At 51.7% G+C, this 21,796-nt stretch overlaps 9 protein-coding genes across 9 annotated transcripts; 4 read left to right on the forward strand and 5 right to left on the reverse strand.

Moving 5' to 3' along the window:
- Positions 1-1,562: 1,562 nt before the first annotated feature.
- Positions 1,563-3,568, forward strand: BO79DRAFT_212056 (14-3-3 adaptor artA-like protein). The gene is made up of 8 exons (XM_025683132.1): positions 1,563-1,752; positions 1,947-1,954; positions 2,023-2,069; positions 2,132-2,151; positions 2,213-2,224; positions 2,318-2,592; positions 2,670-2,757; positions 2,813-3,568. The coding sequence occupies exons 1-8, from the start codon at positions 1,741-1,743 to the stop codon at positions 3,167-3,169; spliced, it is 819 nt and encodes a 272-aa protein (XP_025534100.1). The 5' UTR covers positions 1,563-1,740; the 3' UTR covers positions 3,170-3,568.
- A 389-nt stretch (positions 3,569-3,957) lies between these two features.
- BO79DRAFT_205216 (eukaryotic translation initiation factor 3 subunit J) lies at positions 3,958-5,353 on the reverse strand. Its single transcript, XM_025681839.1, has 3 exons — positions 5,217-5,353; positions 5,043-5,116; positions 3,958-4,907 (listed from the first exon to the last, which is right to left on the reverse strand). Exons 1-3 carry the CDS (start codon positions 5,233-5,235, stop codon positions 4,200-4,202), a joined length of 801 nt encoding a protein of 266 aa, XP_025534101.1. The 5' UTR covers positions 5,236-5,353; the 3' UTR covers positions 3,958-4,199.
- A 377-nt stretch (positions 5,354-5,730) lies between these two features.
- aspf22 (enolase acuN) lies at positions 5,731-7,322 on the reverse strand (the record flags this gene model as incomplete). Its single annotated transcript, XM_025679021.1, has 5 exons — positions 5,731-6,085; positions 6,152-6,592; positions 6,651-6,990; positions 7,066-7,122; positions 7,199-7,322. The coding sequence occupies 5 exons, from the start codon at positions 7,320-7,322 to the stop codon at positions 5,731-5,733; spliced, it is 1,317 nt and encodes a 438-aa protein (XP_025534102.1).
- Positions 7,323-8,880: 1,558 nt separating this feature from the next.
- On the forward strand, positions 8,881-10,546 carry rpt4 (proteasome regulatory particle base subunit RPT4). The gene is made up of 4 exons (XM_025685109.1): positions 8,881-9,238; positions 9,343-9,729; positions 9,791-10,247; positions 10,319-10,546. The coding sequence occupies exons 1-4, from the start codon at positions 9,022-9,024 to the stop codon at positions 10,437-10,439; spliced, it is 1,182 nt and encodes a 393-aa protein (XP_025534103.1). The 5' UTR covers positions 8,881-9,021; the 3' UTR covers positions 10,440-10,546.
- A 966-nt stretch (positions 10,547-11,512) lies between these two features.
- Positions 11,513-13,840, forward strand: BO79DRAFT_260441 (glycoside hydrolase family 47 protein; the record flags this gene model as incomplete). The annotated part of the gene is made up of 3 exons (XM_025686409.1): positions 11,513-12,008; positions 12,084-12,728; positions 12,786-13,840. 3 exons carry the CDS (start codon positions 11,513-11,515, stop codon positions 13,838-13,840), a joined length of 2,196 nt encoding a protein of 731 aa, XP_025534104.1.
- A 366-nt stretch (positions 13,841-14,206) lies between these two features.
- On the reverse strand, positions 14,207-15,715 carry BO79DRAFT_212062 (M20 family metallopeptidase). Its single transcript, XM_025683133.1, has one exon. The coding sequence runs from the start codon at positions 15,591-15,593 to the stop codon at positions 14,343-14,345; it is 1,251 nt and encodes a 416-aa protein (XP_025534105.1). The 5' UTR covers positions 15,594-15,715; the 3' UTR covers positions 14,207-14,342.
- Positions 15,716-16,190: 475 nt separating this feature from the next.
- Positions 16,191-16,814, reverse strand: BO79DRAFT_222750 (uncharacterized protein; the record flags this gene model as incomplete). Its single annotated transcript, XM_025683568.1, has 4 exons — positions 16,191-16,242; positions 16,350-16,514; positions 16,578-16,650; positions 16,763-16,814. The coding sequence occupies 4 exons, from the start codon at positions 16,812-16,814 to the stop codon at positions 16,191-16,193; spliced, it is 342 nt and encodes a 113-aa protein (XP_025534106.1).
- Positions 16,815-19,076: 2,262 nt separating this feature from the next.
- Positions 19,077-20,691, forward strand: BO79DRAFT_161350 (uncharacterized protein; the record flags this gene model as incomplete). Its single annotated transcript, XM_025679018.1, has 2 exons — positions 19,077-19,380; positions 19,487-20,691. The coding sequence occupies 2 exons, from the start codon at positions 19,077-19,079 to the stop codon at positions 20,689-20,691; spliced, it is 1,509 nt and encodes a 502-aa protein (XP_025534107.1).
- A 45-nt stretch (positions 20,692-20,736) lies between these two features.
- Positions 20,737-21,486, reverse strand: BO79DRAFT_72547 (uncharacterized protein). The gene has a single exon (XM_025689661.1). The coding sequence runs from the start codon at positions 21,205-21,207 to the stop codon at positions 20,782-20,784; it is 426 nt and encodes a 141-aa protein (XP_025534108.1). The 5' UTR covers positions 21,208-21,486; the 3' UTR covers positions 20,737-20,781.
- Positions 21,487-21,796: the final 310 nt, after the last annotated feature.

The following is a 21,796-nucleotide window of genomic DNA, read 5'->3' on the forward strand; positions in this document are numbered from 1 at the left end:
AAAATAAATAGGCTGAAGAAAATAACTGATCGAAATAGGAAAAAAGGGTGAAGAAAAAAAAGAAAAGCAATTAAAAAAGGGACGCATTCTCCCCCCAACATTGCACAGCCTTCTTAATAGTTCTAAATAATCTTCCTACGTATCCATTTTCATTCTCGGCGTTATCTCCCTCAAGTCTCTCTTTCTCTTCTCTCTCTGCAAGCGAGAAACCCACCGCTCGGCCATAACAATACCATACACTCTCCACTGCGAAACGATGATGCCTTCCTGGCTGACCCCAAGACTCGAACTAAAACCACTCGTCCCATACAATTCGCAGTCATCCTGGTTCATTTGGCGCCCATTTAGCGGGGTCTCACTCCTCGGATTGGAAGGTGCTGCATAACACCGGTGGAGGCCTCTTGTCTCTCGTAGATTTTGATTCGATTCCGTGCTTTCCGCCATGGTATCGGACCCAGAGCACCTGCCCCAAACAAGTCATCGATCTTCCACCCATCCACACCAAACGGTACGACAGCTTGCCTAGTCCGGCCCTTGTAGACGCCCTGTAGGGCAGAGGGCCCGTCCACACTGCTCCAGAAGGTGATTTCATACCAGCCAGCGGTATATTGGTGGTTCTCCTTTGAAACTCCAATGTCTTGACTCAGCCGCCCGCCTGTTTCGGTGGTTGTTGCAGTCCTGCGTAATCTCCGCTCAGGAAGGGTGTATTTAGTAGTAGGGAAACCCATAGTTGTCTTTTAGTTTGCATGGCCAAAAGCACGGTCAGCCTAAATGGGATAGTAAATTAAGGGTTTCTTTTTTAATCGGGCAATAACCGGTGAACTTGTCATCTGCCGGGCTCTCAACATCTTTTTTTTTTTTTTTTTTCGTCTCGTGCGGTTCTGAATAGACGATCATCGGAGATATGGAGCACAGCTCAGGGTACCACAGCCCGTTGAGGGTGGAGAAGCGCGACGTATAACATCTTCACCGGTTGTGCGGTAGAGAATAACCGGCAGAATAGGACGAACTTGGCAGATAAAAAGACACAGAGGACCAGAGCGATGCTGGTCCTGATGAACGGAAGAGCATGATGGTTCAACTCAAGGGGAAAATGAGTATGATCTATCTCCCACATGAACTGGTATCATTAGCCGCCCTCTTATGGTTTTCAACTCTTGCACCCAGGCTCTTGAAGTATTCATGGCTGCCTCAGTCGATTCCGGCCATGAATTTCTGAAGATCTATTTACAGCTCCTACTATGCTACTATAGTTCCCTCCCCGTTTGGGGGATGTTAGGATGTTACTATGCCGCATAATTGGGAGCCTTTCACTAATAATTGAGAGCGACCGCTCAACTAAGGAGGCACTAACCATTAATTGCCTAGTTGGCTTTTAAACCCGGAGTGATTATTGTTAGATTACGTCAGGGTCCAGTGACCGGCGGAAGCAGGTGACCAGCAGGAGATTTGCTTGCTGACTCACCATGACACTGCCTGAGGCTGCCAGAGCAAACATCGCAAACAGACGAGGCGCCCGCTTCTCGCTAAAGCTGGCTGGTCGTCACCTTCACCGTCCATCACTCGTTGCTGGAGGATCACATCTGCCAAACCTCTCGTGATTCCCATCTTCTTTTCATCCCATTCTCCGTTGTCTCGTGCTCTACTTCGGTATCTTGCACCTCTACTCTCTCCTTTTCACCCTCTACCAAACCAACCACCGTCTTTCCCAATCCCCTTATCTCCATCAGATCGCCTACTATGACTTCTGAGGTATGTTATTCCACCCCCTCAGCCTGACCCCTCTCTCTGCTCTGGCGGCTTCAACTGGCGTCCTTCCAGTTGCAGTCCGTTTAATCCCTAGCCGCATGTATTCCTATGTCGGGAAATTCTCTTGTGTTTTCTCAGTTGTTGCGTCGCGATTAGTCTGGACTCAGCTAACTGTTCTTCCCCCCCTTTACTTGCAGCGTGAGAAGTAAGGATCCAGACCCGTCTCGACCAGTGACCCGACAACAGCAACACTGACACTACACCCTTCTGTAGCAAGACGTTCCTCGCCCGGCTCTGTGAGCAGGCTGAGCGCTACGATGGTAAGATGCCCGTTTACTGCTCTGCCATGTTGGCTTCACATGCTGATCCCTACCGCCTATAGAGATGGTCACGTACATGAAGGTCAGTAGCCGCCTGTCAGCCCCTGGGCTCTTAACAAGCATAATCGCTAACTCTTGTGCAGGAAGTCGCCAACGTATGACCCCCCTTACCTCCTTCTGACGAGAAGCTCCCCCCTTTTCCCCCCGTAACCCCCTTTTACCCGTGGGTCAAGCTGACCCCGCATCAGATTGGAGGCGAGCTTTCCGTCGATGAGCGTAACCTTCTCTCCGTTGCTTACAAGAACGTGGTCGGTACCCGCCGTGCCTCGTGGCGTATCATCTCCTCCATTGAGCAAAAGGAGGAGTCCAAGGGCTCTGAGCAGCACGTCTCGATCATCCGTGACTACCGCCAGAAGATCGAGACCGAGCTCGAGAGGGTCTGCCAGGATGTCCTCGACGTTCTGGATGAGTCCCTTATCCCCAAGGCCGAGACTGGCGAGTCCAAGGTCTTCTACTACAAGATGTGAGTCTTGGATTAGGGAACGAGCATTTACTGGCAGGTATAAAGAGAGCAGAGGCTGACTGTTGTACGAACTATAGGAAGGGTGACTACCACCGCTACCTCGCTGAGTTTGCCTCTGGCAACAAGCGCAAGGTCGCTGCCACCGCCGCCCACGAGGCTTACAAGGTGAGCTCTTTGAATTGCGTGCTATATCGGAGGACTCGCACTAACAATCATACAGAACGCTACCGATGTCGCCCAGACTGATCTTACCCCTACCCACCCCATCCGCCTTGGTCTCGCCCTGAACTTCTCCGTCTTCTACTACGAGATCCTGAACTCCCCCGATCGTGCCTGCCACCTTGCCAAGCAGGCGTTCGATGACGCCATTGCGGAGCTCGACTCGCTTTCGGAGGAGAGCTACCGTGACAGCACCCTGATCATGCAGCTCCTGCGTGACAACCTCACTCTGTGGACCTCTTCTGATGGCAACGAGGCCGAGGGTGCTGCCCCCAAGGAGGACAAGCCCGAGGAGGAGACCGCCGCCGCCCCCGAGGACAAGGCCGAGGAGCCCAAGCCCGCTGCCCCTGAGTCCTAGAGGGGTGGTGTGTGTTCTTGTGTATCAAAAACAGTTGTGTCCCCGACGTGCCAGTTCAGGTGTGCGAATACTACCCGGAAACGCTTATGAAGGTCTGCTTTTAGCTGTGCGAAGGGTCTGGACCGGCACATATCTTCCACTTGTTCGGGATCCTGTGGGTCGGCCGGCGGAGTTTGATGTTTGGAGAGCGAAGAAAAGGGGCTGAGTGGAATTTACCTCTCTTTTATTCTCTCTTTATTCACCCCCAGCAAGATACAGTGTCTTATTTCCAACTTTTTTATTCACCCCACGCCCCTTTTCCCGATTTCCCCCTGCTGTTTCGCTCCTACGTGTTAAGAGCCTTAAGCTTTACAATATCTCAAATCAAAGTAACCAGTTCTCTCAATCCCATGACCCGATACCTTAACGGGAATCGATTTATCATCGAATGACTGCTAGATTCTGTATCCTTCTCAAGAGCCGCGATCAAATTACTGCTACCACCGTTGGAAGTCTTTATTACCGCCGTAAAGATAAATAGCCGCCTTGCACACTTACTGCCACTGCCACCCACTGCCCCTACAGAACATATACTACCTCATCACCTCCTAGTACTCGTTAACACTGCGTCTAAGATGCACACTTTACAGTTAGTAAAAGCCATAGACTTAGTAAGCGAACAACCGCGGCAGCTTCTATACTGGCTGCAGATATATGTATGCTACCCACGCATATGTACGGGAGAGATGAGCCATGCTCTATAAACGGTATAGGAAGCCGAATAGCGAAAGATAAGTGAAAAAAAAAAAAAAACAAAGGAGACAATTTTATATGATGGATATACAAAACAGATGAGGACGAATGAACATGGTTTTATATGATGCATGTCAGGGCGCAAGCCGGTCTAGCAAAGATATAGAGTGGATAACTGAGAAGAGCATAGAAAAATAATAGACGAGAAAGTAGAAGCAAATGAAGGCAAGTAAGTTAAGGGGATTGGTTGGTGGGATAAAAAGAAGAAAAGGAAATATAAATGTTCTAAATAACAAAATCACATGAAGTCATCGTCATCCAACCCATCATCATCATAAGAGTTGGTTTCAATCCTGTTCTCTCTAGAGGTGACCAGGGAGACCTTGGTCTTGGCCGCCTTGGTCTTCTTGTTACCCTTATCGGCAGCACGCTCCTCCTTCATCTTCTCGTTGCTGAGGGTAGTCAGCGAAGAAGCAATCTTCTTGACATCACCACTGGGCAGGTCCTTGACGAGCTGCTTGATGAAGTCCTGCGCCCACAGAGCATACTGGGGCTTCTTCGACTGAGTGGTCAACAGAGGGATAAGGGTGGTAGTAACGCGGGTGAACTGGTCCTTGGTGGCGGGCTTGAAGAGAGGCATAGCCGAGAGATCGACGGCCTGGGTCGGGTCGGCCGAGTCACTGATGACCACGGCCTTGGGGGCGCTGCGGTTGCGCATACGGTTCAGGTCGATGTCACCGAAGAGGTCCTCGGCGTGCTTAAGGTCAGCGTCCTTCTCGGTCTTGCGGAGACGGGCTCTCCGCTCGGCCTCGTCCTCGTCGCTGTCGTCCGAAGTCTCAGCATCGGCATCTGCCTTCCGCTGGGCCTTCTTTTCCTGTATCCGCTGTGCCTTGCTCTTCTTGTTGGCGGCGGCTTCGGCTTCGGCCTTGGCCTTGGCCTCCGCTGCCTTGGCGGCCTTCTCGCGCTCTACTTCGGAATCTTCGGCGGCGTCCCAGGAGTCGAGGACCTAGTTCGTTCAGTCAGATTGTGGGGGAAAAGGTGGTGAGGGATTCTGTCAGCGACTGAGGCTGAGAGAGACGGCGCGGGGCAGATTGTGAGGCAAAATTGGAAAGGGAGGGGGAGGGGCGGCAAAAAAACTTACATCCTCCTCTTCCTCATCGTCGAACTTGCGGCGGGCAACCACAGGAGGGGGAGAGACACTCTCCTCTTCGTCATCTGAATGAAAACGTCAGTATCGTGAATGGCTTGCCATGTTGTCCCGCAATGTATATTCCTATGGCGGGCGAGGGCCACAAAAATCCAAAAGAGGACATACCCCACTTTGAAGGAGCCATGGCGGGCAAAAGTCGTCAAGTTTGGGGCGAAAATGACAAGCTGAAATGTGAGTTGCGTGGCTGGCAGTGAAGCCGGTGATAAGCGTAAGTCTCACGCAGAGGAACTGGTGTCGTTGACGAGGTACTGCTGGAGGAGGGAATTTGTTTGAACGACCGAGTGGCTGATCCCGTGGGGCATGCGGCGTGGTCACGTGCACGCGGGATTGCCCGTGATGCCCAATCTTACTACGTACTGCTATCTATCAATCTGCATTGAACTTGGGGAAAACAATAGGAACTCTCTATATTGAAGGGTGAAAAGAAATATTTTTTTTCATTATGTGCCACTAAAATCAATTATTTGGCCTTTGAAATCGTCATCATAAATCTTAATCATCTCTGATGTTTTCGCCGCTTAGTTCCATCCCAACGATGCTGTTCTGCAGCCGCTTGGAAGGGCTAGTGGGGACCGCTAGGGTCTTGCACTGGGTGACATTATACGGAAAATGGCTGCATTTACAGGTTAACGGCAGTGCGGAACTTCTCGCCGGCGTAGACGGCGTTGTCACCGAGCTCCTCCTCGATACGGAGGATCTGGTTCAGCTTAGCCAGACGCTCGGAACGGGCAGGAGCACCGGTCTTGATCTGGCCAGAGCGCAGACCGACAGCAATGTCGGCAATGGTGACATCCTCGGTCTCACCGGAGCGGTGGGAGACCATGACACCCCAGTTGTCAGCGTAGGAGTCCTTGGCAGCCTGGATAGACTCGGTAAGGGTACCGATCTGGTTGACCTTGAGCAGGAGAGCGTTGCAAGACTTGAGCTCAATGGCCTTCTTGATACGCAGGGGGTTGGTGACAGTCAAGTCATCACTGTAGAAATAATCAGTTAGCGACAAATAACCCTAACGGAGAGGTTGCATTGAGAAGGGTACGTACCCGACAATCTGGAAGTCAGAGGTCTTGTAGAAGTAGCTCCAGGCCTCCCAGTCGTCCTCAGCGAAGGGGTCCTCAATGCTGACAATGGGGTACTTGCTGGCAAGGGACTTGTAGAGGTCGGCCAGCTGCTCGTAGGTGAGCCACTTGGAGGAGTCGCTCTCGGGGTTCTTGAAGTCAAGGTCGTACTTCTTGACGTCGGCCTTGTAGAACTCGCTGGAGGCAACGTCCATGGCAATGCTGATCTTGCCAGTGTAACCGGCCTGCTCGATGGACTCGGTGATCAGGTCAAGAGCCTCCTCGGCAGTCTGGATGTCGGGGGCGACACCACCCTCGTCACCAACGTTGCCAGCGGACTGGCCGTACTTCTTCTTGGCAAGAGCCTTGAGCTTCTGGTAGACCTCAGCACCCTGGCGGAGACCCTCAGAGAAGGAAGAGGCAGTGCTACATGCTTGTTAGTGATGCGAACTACTTTGGAAGTGGCATAATGGCGGCAACTTACTTGGGGACGATCATGAACTCCTGGAAAGCCAGGCGGCCACCAGCGTGGGAACCACCGTTCAGGACGTTCTGGAAGGGAACGGGGAGGACGTAGGGCTTCTTGGTACCAGCAAGGTCGGAGATGTGAGCGTAGAGAGGGATGCCCTTCTCAGCAGCACCGGCCTTGGCGATGGCCAGACTGACACCAAGGATGGCGTTGGCACCGAGGTTGGACTTGTTGGCAGTACCATCGAGCTTGTTGAGGAACTCATCAACCTTGGACTGGTCCTTAACATCGAGGTTCTCCTTGATGACGGCGGGGGCAATGGTCTCGTTGACGTTCTTGACGGCCTTCAGGACACCTAAGTCAAGCAGTGGATGTCAGCTGGATGGAATTGATTACACCAAGGATGTAGAGAAGGATGCTCTGAACTTACCCTTGCCACCCCACATGGTCTTGTCGCCATCGCGGAGCTCGTGAGCCTCGTGCTGGCCTGGATATTGACTGTCAGCATATCGAATGTAGAGCTGGAGGACAGCAAGGTCCTTGATTGCTTGTTGACGACTAACCAGTGGAAGCACCAGAGGGGACAATGGCACGGTGAAGACCAGTCTCGGTGACAACGTCAACCTCGACGGTGGGGTTACCGCGGGAGTCGTAGACGGAGCGGGCGTGGATCTTGGAGATAGGCATGTTGATAGACTGGGGGGAGGAGAGTTCTGGATCAGTGAAACTGAAAGGAAACGAAGATGGCAAAGAGAGAACAAGGCCCAGATATAAGGGAAAAACGGAGGAGGCAAAAATGTAAGCGCTCCGGACTTGCTGTTTCGGTGTGCACTAGTAGCAGCGGGGGGGAGGGTGGTGAGTGTTCACCGAGGACCCAAAAAGAATGAGCGGATGGCGGATGAGTGACGGAGAAGGGAAGGACGGGGAGGGGGGGGGGGAAAGGGGAGAGGTGGAGAGGTCCGATCCATCGAATAGACCAGGCTCGGCACAGCCCAAGTTTCCCAAACGATCATCTCATCAATGGGATTGGTGCTAAATCCGGACATGCCAGATCATTTGATGGACAGACGACAAGATGGAGTGATGGGTATATAGACAGGAGGATGTATGGATGGAGGGGTCAAGCACAACAAAACATGGTGGGATGATGGCGGGGTCATGACCCCCAGCTTAGAGAAGTTGGAAGAACAGGAGGAAATGGGCAGGGGGGAGAGATAATAGGAGTGATGTTGATGTTGATGATGATGAGTATGAGTATGGGGTAAACAAGTAATACTTACAGGACCTCGAGGATGAAGGTTGTACTATGTAAGAAAAGAGCTTTCTTGAGAGTACTCTTAACACAAGAGGAGGGGAGGAGGAGGGGGAAGTAGTAGATAAATAATAAACACGACAACAGACTGTTACAGGCAGGCTACTTCTTGTAAGCTTTCCCACCCCCAAAAGGCGTGCCCCGGGAAAGCTCACGGTCTCGTCCTCCGAATCTTTCCAAGGGAATGGTGGGGCAGACAGCATCAGTCGCTGCTCTCGCTGGCTGAAGCTGTCTCTAGACTCTCAAACTGCTACCCTCCCCAGCGAGATCTTCCGCATTCCCTCGGGGTAAGGCGGGTGTTGCTGCTGAGGACGGGGTTGACGAACTGACAAGGCTCCATGGCTCCTCTTTTCCATGTCTTCTTCCCGACCTGGGTCACGGCTAAAGGTAATAGAAAGTATAATGCTTGTGGTACAGATCGCAGATGCATCCTGTCACCTGTAGGCGCAATAGCCCCTCCTTTTCCACACAACAACAATACGCACCTACTACCCCTCCATTACAGGTAGTAGTAGCTTGAACTTTCTGTAAATCCTCCAGGACCAATTGAGTGAGTCAGAGTACTACCAATCATATCAATTATGATCTATCTCATACGTTGAGAGAGCATCTTCCACCTGCCCCTCAATGGGTGGGAAAACATCCAGCGTTTTCTTGTCTGGAAACTTCCATTGCGTAATGACGAAAATGCCCGCGGCAAATGGACAAGACACGGACACCTTGGTGCCTGAGAGGTTACTCCGGATAATAGATACTCCGACAAGTGATAGATTGTTGGCCCTTATATCCCTGCAGCCTAACTATTCAGGCATAAATCCAGGCATACATTGGTGATTATGTCATTGTCAATGAGCCAGCGTCATGTGATCACTGTGAGCTGGTGGCTGCTGTGAGCTCCTCGACAGCTCGCCGAGCTGGATGCAGTAAGACCAAGTACCGTCAACCAGCCCATCCCTTATCAATCCATCTGCATATTCACCCTCCCGGGTCGTTTACCTTGTTTTCTAAAGACCCCCGGGGATTTTGCTGTTTCGACTTCGCTCTGCTTTTCGGTCTCCCTGATTGCCTTACATCATGAACGGCGCCAGCGATCCGGAGAGAGAGCAGGCGCTCGAGGATTACAAGAGGAGCCTGCTTGAGCTCCGAGAATGGGAAGCCAAGCTCAAGTCTCTTCGCATGGGAATCAAGGATTTGCAACGAGAGTTTGATATCTCTGAAGAGAACATCAAGGCGCTGCAAAGTGTCGGCCAGATCATCGGAGAAGTGTTGAAGCAGCTGGATGAGGAGAGATGTAAGTTTATCTCGATTTCTCATCCCTATGTCATTTATTCCCGGGCAGAAACATGTCCAAAATAAGCCACTCTCTTTACCGATATCTGGGCTGACCTGATTCAGTCATTGTCAAGGCATCATCCGGACCGCGTTATGTCGTCGGTTGCCGCTCGAAGGTCGACAAAGCAAAGCTGAAGCAGGGCACCCGTGTCGCCCTCGATATGACCACACTTACTATAATGAGAATGCTCCCGAGAGAGGTTGATCCGTTGGTATACAACATGTCACTGGAGGACCCAGGCCAGATCAACTTTGCAGGCATTGGTGGTTTGAACGAGCAGATCCGCGAGCTTCGAGAAGTCATTGAGTTGCCGCTCAAGAACCCCGAGCTTTTCCAAAGAGTAGGAATCAAGCCGCCCAAGGGTGTGCTCCTCTACGGTCCTCCCGGTACCGGAAAGACGCTGTTGGCACGAGCAGTGGCAAGCTCAATGGAGACGAACTTCCTGAAAGGTATACATCTCTAGTTCCGGGCGCGGGCTTAGGTAGGCCTAGATCGCTAACTCTGTCCTAGTTGTCTCGTCCGCTATTGTCGACAAGTACATCGGTGAATCTGCACGGTTAATAAGAGAGATGTTCGGATACGCCAAAGAACACGAGCCTTGCATTATCTTCATGGACGAAATCGACGCTATCGGTGGAAGGCGTTTCTCGGAGGGTACCTCGGCTGATCGAGAAATCCAGCGTACACTGATGGAGCTTCTCAACCAGCTGGATGGTTTCGATTACCTTGGAAAGACGAAGATCATTATGGCTACGAATCGGCCCGACACGCTTGACCCGGCTCTGCTGCGAGCCGGTCGTCTCGACCGCAAGATCGAAATTCCCCTGCCCAACGAGGTCGGTCGTCTGGAGATCTTGAAGATCCACTCCAGCACCGTTCAACTGGATGGTGAGATCGACTTCGAAAGTGTGGTGAAGATGAGCGACGGACTTAACGGTGCTGATCTTCGCAACGTTGTTACGGAAGCGTATGTCTATCACTCATCATTGCTTCCCCTTTTCGTTTTTGTACATGAATAGGACTAACATGGAGACACAGTGGTCTATTTGCTATCAAGGATTACCGGGATGCGATCAACCAGGATGACTTCAACAGAGCGGTCCGCAAGGTGGCTGAGGCGAAGAAGCTGGAGGGCAAGCTGGAATACCAGAAGTTGTAGTTCCCGCTTGATTGAATACCTGAGAATTAGCCATGATGTAGAAAGCTATTATTTCCAACTTATGGGAAGCCAAACCCCCAATCTGCTTATGCTCATCTAATGTACACAATCCATGCAGTGATAATGCCGTGCAGTTTGCAGCCTTGTACTTAAAGTAGTAGGTACGGTTTTAAGTGGTAGCCCTATTAATCACATGGGAGATTTCCCCACAAACTAGGCAAAGAAGGTGCATGGACCCGAGCATTGGACCCTGACCGGGTAAACATAATGTCTGCTATGGGTTATAACTGACAATCGAGCTTGAGTACCAGTATTGATGACGATGATGGCTTCCTCTTCCTCTCCAGATACTGTGAACATGCCGCCCGTTCGTCGCCAAGGCCGCGACCAAGGATCGGCATCCATGCGCTGAGGACAAGTTGAGCTAGGCGCCACATGGGCTTTACACGCGTCCATCGGAATGGCTGTCCTCACTTTTATGTAATGCTCGAATCAGTTTCCCTAGGCGCCGAAACATCTTCTCAGAATAGTTGACACCTGTTCAGTATCTTACTGTCCAGGAACCATCGATGGCCTATTAGTGTGCATCGGGAGACAGTCCGCGGAGATCAACAGACCCAACTTGCGACCGGTCATCTTAAAATCGCAAAGAGATCAAATGCTTGGTTCAATCGGGGGCCTGCTAACTTTATCGGTAATCTTGCCATTTACTCCTGGGAGCTCACTATCGCTGCAGCAATTCACAGTGCTTCTTTGGCTAACCGTTGAATGGTCTTCTCATTTTTCCTACTAGATCTAAAACCGTTCGCCCCGTTAACTATAGTCTTGCCACGATACTGACTACTACTTTTGGGGCTTACCCCAGACTACCTATTTACCTACCTACGAACGAACGACGTATCCTGTAACCAGACGTCCTTGCCTGAGCACCAGCCTCAATCCGAGACAAGACACTGAACCTATGCGAATAAATCCGACAGGCCACATATTGTCTCGGACTTAGAGCGCATCGGAGGTGTGGTCCTCCCTCGGTAGAGGACAGATATAGTAGTAGAAGCTTGGCGGTGGTGGTCATGTCTTTCCAGGCCCCTCGGAACAGTTCTCCATTTTCGTCTCAGCAACCGTTCCAGAATAACTACTGGCGTGCTAGTCGAAGCCCTGGGACCAACGGGCTGCCTGGCTATGGGTTTTCGCCACCGACTGGTATCTCCAACTCCCTGAACAATCCCCTCGCCGGCGACCGCACTCTCCCCATGTACAAGGACAAACCCTACTTCGCACCACGACGCACCGGTCCGAGAGCCAGGCGGCGGAAGATCATATATAGCGGACTATGTCTGTTGGTTCTTCTCGCTCTGTGGTACTACTCTGGCTCTGGTCAGCCGGAATGGAAGACACCAGACGCGGAGAAGGGCGCCGAGCTCTGGAAGTGGGTGCAAAGTTTTGAGGAGTCGGAACCGCCATACGATGGCAGTGCAGTGACAGAGAAGATTGACTGGGAAGCAAGGAGGGAGAAAGTCCGCGACGTCTTCATTGTCAGTTGGGATGGTTATGCAGCTCATGCGTGGGGTACGTTTCTGAATGGAAATAGTCTCTGGTTCTTGGATGTGGTGACTGACAATGGCTTTGTCTGCTGGTGATTAGGTTACGATGAATACCACCCTATCGCCAAAAACGGCCGACACATGATTGAAGGAGGAATGGGGTGGATAATTGTTGATGCGCTGGACACGTTGATGATTATGAACCTGACGTCGCGAGTGCAACATGCCCGCAGCTGGATTCACAACTCGTTGCAATACAACCAGGACCACGATGTGAATACCTTCGAGACTACCATTCGCATGCTGGGAGGCTTACTTTCCGCACACTATCTCTCCACGAACTACCCCGAGCTGGCTCCGCTCGCGGATGACGATACAGGCGCGCCGGGAGAAGACTTGTATATCGAGAAGGCCACTGATCTGGCAGATCGTCTATTGGGCGCTTTTGAATCCGGTACTGGCATTCCGTATGCAAGTATCAATCTCAACAAATCGGAGGGCCTCCCCTCGTATGCGGATAATGGCGCCTCATCTACTGCCGAAGCAACTACTCTCCAGCTGGAGTTCAAGTACTTGGCCAAGCTGACAGGCGAGGCCGAGTACTGGCAGGCTGTGGAGAAGGTCATGGAGGTCGTGGACGACCAGAAGATGGAAGACGGGTTGCTTCCGATCTACGTATATCCAGAGACCGGCGAGTTTAAAGGCGATAACATCCGTCTCGGTAGCAGAGGCGACTCGTACTACGGTATATATCCAGCTGGTTCCATGCGTTAATTCCAATGCGCTGACTGATGTCTTCTAGAATACCTCATCAAGCAGTACCTTCAAACGCAGGAGACTGAACCGATCTACAAGGACATGTGGGACGAGTCCCTCGTCGGCGTGCGCAAGCACCTAATCACCTACACGCAGAACGCCAAATTGACCGTTCTGGGCGAACGCCCTGCCGGGCTGCACGGAGTCCTTTCCCCCAAGATGGACCATCTAGTCTGCTTCTACCCCGGCACTATCGCCCTCGCAGCAACCGGTGGGCGTCCTCTTTCCGAGGCAAGACAGTCACCCGACTGGGGCCAACGCCAGGAGGAAGAGATTCTCCTCGCCCGAGAACTAACCAAGACCTGCTGGGCAACGTACCTAATCACGAAGACCGGCCTCGCACCAGAAATCACCTACTTCAATGTAGACGACCCCCGTGTTATGGAGACAGACATGTACCCAGACTCGACGATTGCCAACCCCAGCTCAGGCCAGCAAAAAGCCTCTGGCGAACTTCCCCTCCTTTCCAAATCCATCTATCCCGTCAGCGACTACTCCACCAAATGGCGCGATGACCTCAACATCCACAAACAAGATCGCCACAACCTCCAACGCCCAGAGACCGTCGAATCCCTCTTCTACATGTACCGCATTACCGGAGACGACATCTACCGGCACTGGGGCTGGGAGATGTTCAAGTCCTTCGTAAAACACACCGCCGTGGTCGAGGACATCCCTGTTGATGAACTCAGCAAAGAAGACACATCCAGCTCAACATCATCATCGGAGGCAGAAGAAGACGACGGAACCCGACAAAAGTCGAAACCACAGAAAATCACCGGCTTCACCTCACTTTCAAACGCCGATGACGACCCCCCAGTGAAGCGCGACAACATGGAGAGTTTCTGGATGGCAGAGACGCTCAAATACTTCTACCTGCTCTTCTCGGACCGCGACTTCATCTCTCTGGAAGAACATGTCTTTAACACAGAAGCACACCCTCTCCCGCGGTTCAAGCCGACGGGCGAGTTGAAAACCGGATGGATGAGGAAGAGTCGGACGATAACGACACCCAGTGAGGAAGTTGAGGAGTCGGTATAATCTCTTTTGAATATCTATTTTCTTTACATCTTTGCTCTTATATATCTCTTGGATTTCGTTTCCTTGGGCTTACCAAAATACAAGAAATATGCCTCGAATTTATTTTTATCGCCTCTTGATTTGTCTGATGCTTGCTTTTGATACTTAAGTACTGTTAGTATATATTGCTCCTGCATTCTGGCTTGTTACATCATCCGAGGCAGGCACTTGGGTTTATTCAGTCTACTTTCATTATCTACCGATTTTGGATTTACACATCTGGAATTACTACTAGTGTTACTACTAGTAGTAGGATTTGCTCTATCATGGCTTGGCTTTGGATTGAATGTCTGTCTGTACGATAGATCCTCTGGCACATGTATTAACTTCCCTGTGGGTGTATATATACTATGTACAGAATATACGTACTAGTAGTAAGTGGAGAGAAACAATCGTCATCGTTTCCTCGTTATATGTACACGTCGTGGCTAGCCGGCTGGTTAATGGCTAGCTGCATCACTTTCTAAGTCCTGCGAGCCCGCTGCACAGCAGCCTCAATGAGCCGCTTGTATCCACGGACTGCCTCCTCCAACTGTCCGACAGTGATAGCCTCATTATCACCATGCGCAACATGGATACTACCCGGGCCATACAGATAGCGCTTAACTCCCTCAGAGACCTTGAGGTTCGGCACATCCGTACCATAGTTCACCGTGGTGATCTCAAATCCGGGGACGTCTGTGTCCAGGTCCTGAGGCGCGTACCCACCAGAATACGCAGCAAAATCGCAGTACACATGCTCGTCACCACCAGTGGCATTTCTCACCGCACGTGCAACAATGTCCCTCGCCTCGTCGGGCGTGCCCGCCGCCAGACGGATCGCCACCTCAGCGATCGCGGACGAGGGCACTACATTGGCCGCGACGCCAGCGTCCACGCGCCCAATGTTCACGGTCGTTTCGCCGTATTTATCGCTCGCGGGAAGTCCGCCCTCCGCTTCTGGGATCTTGCCTAGACGATCGACCCGCGATAGAGCGGGCAGGAGGGCGGAGATGGCGCTGCTACCGAGCCAGGGGTATCCCGAGTGAGCGGCTTGGCCAGTTGCAATGATGGGGAACTCCAGCATGCCTTTGTGGCCGGCGACGAGGGCCTGCTCGGTGGGTTCACCGAAGATGACGGTATGGTAGGGGGACGGGGAAGGGTTGAGAGTGGAGTTGTCGGAGAAGGTGCGCATGCCGAGGCCACCGACTTCTTCGTCGACAACGAAGAGGAGGCCTAGGCTAGCGGATGGGTTGGATTCGAGGGTATCGAGGACGGCGAAGATCTGGGCGGCGACGCTGGCTTTGGCGTCTACGGTGCCGCGGCCGGAGATGAGGATGTTGGAGTTGTTGTTTGCGTCATCGTGGAGCCCATAGGGGATGAAGGGGGGTACGGTGTCGATGTGGCTGGTCAGTAGGATCTCAGGGCGGTCTTGGGAAGGCGAGGTGGATGGGTAGGCGAAGATGTTGAAGCGGTTGGGGTCGCCTTTGGAGGATGAGGGGACGGGCTGCTTGATGACGGTGAAGTTGTGCGATTCGAGGAATTCCGCCACGAAGGTGCCTACGGCCGTCTCGTTACCAGAGACGGAGGGGATCTGGACGATGTCGCGGTGGAATGAGAGGAACGGCGAAGCGTCGATGATGTCGGACGCGGTGGAGGCGAGGGACAAGAGGGTCTGCGGGGAGGCAGCCGAGGCTACGCCGACGGCCGCGAGAAGAGAGATGGGGGATTTCATGGTTCTAGGTGGCTAAGGGTGAGTGGGAAAGGGTAAAGGCATTCCCTGGATGGAGGATGGAGGTCAATTGGCTGATGAGAGGGAGACTGTCGAGGGGGACAGGGATGGGGGAAGAATTGTTTTGTGATGCTGGGATGAGGAGTCAATGGAATGCAGGATTGATTGAAGCGCGATTTGGAGATAAGCCATTTCTGCCTGAGGATACAGGCAGCATTCAGGCAGGAGTGAGTCAGTCGGTCTGGACCTGCCTAATTGGGGGTTAGTGTCTGGTCACGCCATTCCTTCTAAGTAAATGAATCTATCTGTAAGATGAATCGTTGTATAGATCACCAGCAAGATAAAAAAGAATGCATCATGATGCATATACACACTACACAGCACTTTTACTTGCTAGATGCACAGAAAAGCAACGAAGGGTCCTGCTTGGACTGGTGCTCCACCAACCAACATCATGATGTAGAATCAACTGGAAATAGAAACGATCCGCTCAATTAACTTCTGCAGTCGGCCGACTCGTCAAGAATACCTAAATCTCCTCGAGATTTGGCGGAATGACGTCCCTGGAAATCCCTTTCTTCCGCATTGTACGGAACACAACTACACAGCACTTTTTGTCCGATTGCCATCATGCATCTTTGAGAATGAAGTACTGAAGGATTGGAACAGGCGGCAACTAACAAAACATCCCGACCGTCATTGCCGGCCGTCAACAGATATGCTCAGTTGCTCACAAAGCATGGCGCCAAGATCCCTTACCGTTGGAGTTTTCCGCGGAACAGCGCCGGACTTCCACCCGCTCGAATAGCATTCTTGATGCGGTCGAGCTGGACTGAACCAAGGAAGAGAACATCAGAGTTGAGGGAGGCAAGGTTCCCGGTCGGTTGGCGCTGAAGCCATGTGGATCTGACGTCGGCACCAGACCTTTGAATGCTCACATTCTCACACATACACACAGAGAGAAGAGAATCACTAATCAGAACTTACTGTAGAAGGCAAGTTGAGGGATCCCATTCTTGTTCTACCTCGTCCCCACCGCTGACTTGGCTCTCGCTTTCTACTGTATAGTAGGAAGTTTACTAGTTAGTTGATACAGAAACAATAGTTATCATAACAGGAAGGTAGAAAATAATAATATCATCATCATCAGAACTGGGGGCGCGGTCCAGTACCCAAGCAGTGCCACGGCGAGATTCCCAATCTCTCTTGTGTTCCCTCACGCATTGAAGCACAACAGCTCCGGCCACTGCAAACTATTCATTCCCACACCCCCTGCTGTCTTCCCTCCCTTTTATTCCAACCTGCTGTTCCGTCGGGACTGGTCCGATGTCAAATCTATTATGTGGGAGAGGATGGTTGATAGGTCGTCGTACTTTCGGGGACTCTACTTGGTCCCTGAAGGGGTATGACGACGGGGTTGAGGGGTCGCACAGCGCGTTCACAAGCAGTAAAGGAATGGAGCTCTGTCTATCCGATGGGGGGAGGGTGCTCTGTGTTGGACCAGTCGAGTCGGTCAGAGTCTAGACAACTTCCTCTCCAGTCCCCACTACCCTCGCTGGGTTCCCTTGTTCGTCCGGCTTCTCTGTCCGTCTCCATCCTCGCTTGCTGTGTTGGAGACGGCGCCGATGTGCAGCCGTTGAAACCTGTCTGAGGGAGGATTCAGACATTCACCATCCACACCCACACACACACTACACCAACTCACAACTGCAAATTGGGATTCATCATTCGATGCAAGTTCTTATTTGAACCATCCCAGTCGACTCAGTTGCCGAGCTGCTCACGGATTAGTACATACGGAACACTACCACTACTACCGACTTACTACTTACCGGAGTAGCCATTCGACCGCGTGTCTTCTCCGACCCACGATGGCCACAGAAGCCCAAAGAACAATTGCGAGCCATGGCCACTGAGGCCCGATCCATGGTTCCCCAGCCACGGAGCGAAACGGAGCCCTCACAGGCCTGTCTAAGTTAGTGTAAACCCGACGATCATCCTGACTGTGGTTAACTGGTTCCTCTGGTTCTGTGGTTTCAGCCTGTGGTTCTGGTTTTTCTCTCCTCTAAAATCTTTTCCCTGTTTCCTTTTCTTTTTTCTATTTTTTGCCCATCGACAGCCCTAAAACTGGCCTGTCAGATGGCTGGGTCGACAGGGGAAAATTGGGCCCAGTCAGCAGGCTAGATAGCTCCGATAGAAGGAGAATTTAGTGACGATGGGCTAAGACTGCGATCCAATGGATCAACTGGGGCAACGTTCTAAAGGAAAAAGGTCGACTGGATGCTGTCAAAAAAAAAGAAAAAACCGGTCTAATTTGTCAAGTGTCACAAGAAGATTTTCATCGCATCGCGGCGTGTAGAATATTAGCTATCAATAATGAAGCAACATTCCTGACACACACACGCATTCTCTCTCTCTCTCTCGCTCGCTCACACTCTTGCGCTGGGTTGTAGACATTGTTGTTATTGTTGATATTTGCCTATACGTGCTTTGTCTGTGCTCCCAGATCTCTTTCATTCTCATCGCCTCCTCTTTTTCCTCTTCTCCTCATCCTTCCCCTCTTCTCGCCCCCTCATCAGTTACTCGACTCTTCTTCTTCTCTTCTCTTACTCTATCCTCTCACATCATATCTTCTCATCCTATTCCTATCTCCTAGATTCCTAAAACACCCTTTCTTCTCTCCCCTCCGCAAGCATTCCTTCATTATCCTCCCTGTCTACCTCCAACCTCCCCCCCCCCTTGAGTCGGATCCTGTAACCTCACCGCAATCATCAGCCTCCGATTGACTGCGGCCCACTGAGCTGTCAGCCGCGTCCTTTTGGGCCTCACGAACAATCCCGGCCAGTTGTTCGTTGACTGGGTGCTGCGACAGGCTCCACGTCTTGCCTGCCCTACCAGCGCGGACGGATTCTCAGCGTCTCCTTCCTTCAGGCCGTACTTCTTCAATCCGGGCCAAGCCTGTCAGTCAATCAATCAATCTCAAGCAGTCAGCGTCAGTCAGAAAGCCAGTCAGTTGCGCTTTCTCCATCTCTTCTCTGTTCATCAGAGCCTGTCGCTGCTTTTGTTACTGCAAGGCAATCTCGCGATTCCACCGCCACGCCACGTCGTCACAGACGAACTTCGTTCCTCGTGAACAATAAAGGCGCTCTTCCCGGGGCTCGTGGCATCTCTTTGGTCCGATCGATCGTCCTTTCTTTTTCCTTCTCCCCTCTCACTTCTTTGAACCGCCTTTTCTTGGTAGTTCAAACAAACAAACAAAAAAGAAAAAAGAACTCTCCCCCGCCGGTCTGGGCAATTAATCGAACACCGGATGATGTTCCGTCCGCCTTCAAATTGACTCCGTTCTGTCCTCCCCTGCGTTTCGCGTTGTTCCTCCTCACGTCCGTTTCGCCCTGTTCCGGCACGTGAAGTGGAAGCCTCACCATCTGCGCGATCTTCAGTCACCGCCAGCCTGACTACCACGCTAGTAGTCTTGACTCGTCCATCATGTTAAAACCCGCCCAGTTTCTAGATACCAGACGGCGCGATAGTTTTGAAACCATGGCTGAGTCGTCCCCGTCATCTCGCCAGCCTCCGTCGCCCTGGACCACCACCTCCTCCACGCCTGTTTCACCCGCTGTGTCTCTTTTCTCTGCCAAGGGCCACACGCGTTTTTCCAGCTCGGTTTCGTCCCTGGTTTCATCCCCAGGGCACGGAAACTCGATGGAGAGCCCGTCGCGGAATCCCTTGACAGGAGTGAAGGAAGAACCCTGTGGGTCTCAGCCTAGGGACCTCGAGGAGGATTATTTCCGTATGTTACTTGCCCTTGCTCCCAGCCCCCGTGCCTTCTTCTCCTTTTCTCCTGCTTTATTCTCCGATATCAGTCTCCTCGTTCGCTAATCGATTCCTGTCCACAGAACACTTTGACCAAGGTCTCTCGGTCGCCGAGGATTCATACTACGCTTCTTTCGATGCTTCTGACAGCTACGATCTAACGGATGCCGGCATGGATCTTGCACATTCGCCCAGGAATCGATGCTCTGATAGTATCTCCGCTCGGGGTCTTTCGCGCATCGGCTCCCGAATCTCCACCATCTCCACTCGCTGGAAGTCCAAACGTGCCTCCGATGGCCCGGACGGTGCAGATGTATTCGCAACACAGCTGCGTTCCCGCACTAATTCAGCATCATCCGCCATAGCCAGTCCCACTACGGGTTCTTTCACTCGCGTCAATTCGATCCAGGTTCCTCCATCACCCGCCAGGACTATCTTTGAGGAGGCCATCAGCGAAGCCGGTACGCAACCTATTGATATCAGCAAAGCCAACCGGTACAGCCAGGAAGAGGATTCGGCCCCTCAAGCAACGACTCCCCTACTGCCACCGTTCATGGGCGACGAATCATCCTACCAGACCGCGTCTCGCGTCCATTCTCCGTTACAATCCCCTTCAGTAGCCGACAATATGGTAGATGACGGCCCAGTTGTCTGCAGCGCTGTCGCCGATCTGCGATTAGCAGGATTACCTTCACCACCCCTCTCGTCCAAGCCATCTGTCGCATCGTTCAATCGTCCACGAGCCAGTACAGTGCGGACTGTTTCGGGAGATGCGCCTCCATTCACGCTCTCCGACCCAAATGACGAGTGGGCGAACAGACTCGGTCATGCCAACTTTACCATCCAGCCGGAGCCTTATGTACCCGAGACCTGTGACCTGGGAACGTTTGGGCAGCTGCGCGCAGATTGGGACCTGGCTCAGTGCAACTTCATGCGCCATCTCGTGCGGACTGGCGAACATTATGGGGTTACTTCCACGATCTACAAGCTCACCGAAGAGAAGTGGGAGTCCATCAATCGCGAATGGCGCCGCCATCATGAAGCGATGCTATCTGAGCTAGAAGTGACTGAGGGACCCCGTCTTAGTTTGATGAAGTCCCACTGTGACCCTTGCGACCCGGTCAAAATCCCTCGCCTTCACGACAACAAGTTCCCCGAGCTAGGCGATGGCGAGATTGTGGGTCCTATGAAAATCGCTCCAGCAGCGAATGGATCTGGACTATGTCGCACCCGTTCGTTGAAACGCAACTTTGTCAAGTTCTTCCAGGATCTCGTTATTCGGTCCTGATTTGACTGCCTTGACACGAACATGGAAACAATTAATGACCATAGACAGACTGCGGGAGGCTTACGATGTATACCATCTTACGACTTTTACTTAACGCCTCTCGAACGATTGATTCAGCGAGTGATGACTTATGCCTCTCCTATAGTATACACGTTTCGACGGATATGTTTTTATCTTTTGTTTTATTCCCTGTTTCTGTTCATGATCTGTGATTGCATAATGATGACTGATGACCTGTGCACCTGCGACTACTGACTCGCAGAGTGCAGTCCGTTCCTTAATGTTTGATCTCTCTGCATATGTACCCTCTTCCCCTGTTGTTAAATACTTGTTCGCGCCAACATGTATTGATAATGCTGTACACTGCCCAGCATCTCCTTTGTGTGTTCTCTCTGCCGGCGATGCATTCCTTGCGTCATTGTCCTTGGCACCAAAAGTAACCGTTGGGTTGCACCGTCTAATGACTGGAGAGGGGAAAGTCTGTGGATGCAAAGACAGGGGAAAGAGGGGGAGCATGAAGCAGAAAAAGAGTTACGATTGTTGAAAGCAAAAGTGGGTTACCAAGCGAAAAGGGAAACGAAACCATTGCAAGGGCGCTTCCTGGTGTTCTGTTCAGTCTTATACCCCAAGGCATGGTTCTTCATTCATTTATCCTACTTGAAGTTCTACGTTTTGCTGCCCCTTCCACAAAAAGCCAAAAGCATACCTATTATAGATACATGCCTGTTCTCTGTTCGCGTTTCTGTACACCCCAGTGTATATATACAGATACTACTATTAGATACTACCTAACTAGACCTACATATAACTACATATTAGTACTACTCATGACTCACCCACCACCCTGGCACTCTAACTAATCATGATGCCTTCAGTTCCCAACGGATAATTATGGTTCCCCGCCCTTGCTTGTCCACATGCAATGCATATGCAGTGTACTTTTGTTCCCCCCCCCCTCTCTCTCCGGGTGTGTAGGTCCCCAGGTCGCCAGGTCGTACGTATTTTTGGTTCTTACCAGTATGGGACCTAGTTATTACTAATACTGACTATCAGAAAAACTAAGCTGTAAAAATACACTGTCTCACCAGGTGGTAAACCTGGCGAG

The sequence above is a fragment of the Aspergillus costaricaensis genome (genome assembly GCF_003184835.1).
Source record: "Aspergillus costaricaensis CBS 115574 unplaced genomic scaffold BO79scaffold_60, whole genome shotgun sequence".
NCBI classification, from domain to species: Eukaryota; Fungi; Ascomycota; class Eurotiomycetes; order Eurotiales; family Aspergillaceae; genus Aspergillus; species Aspergillus costaricensis.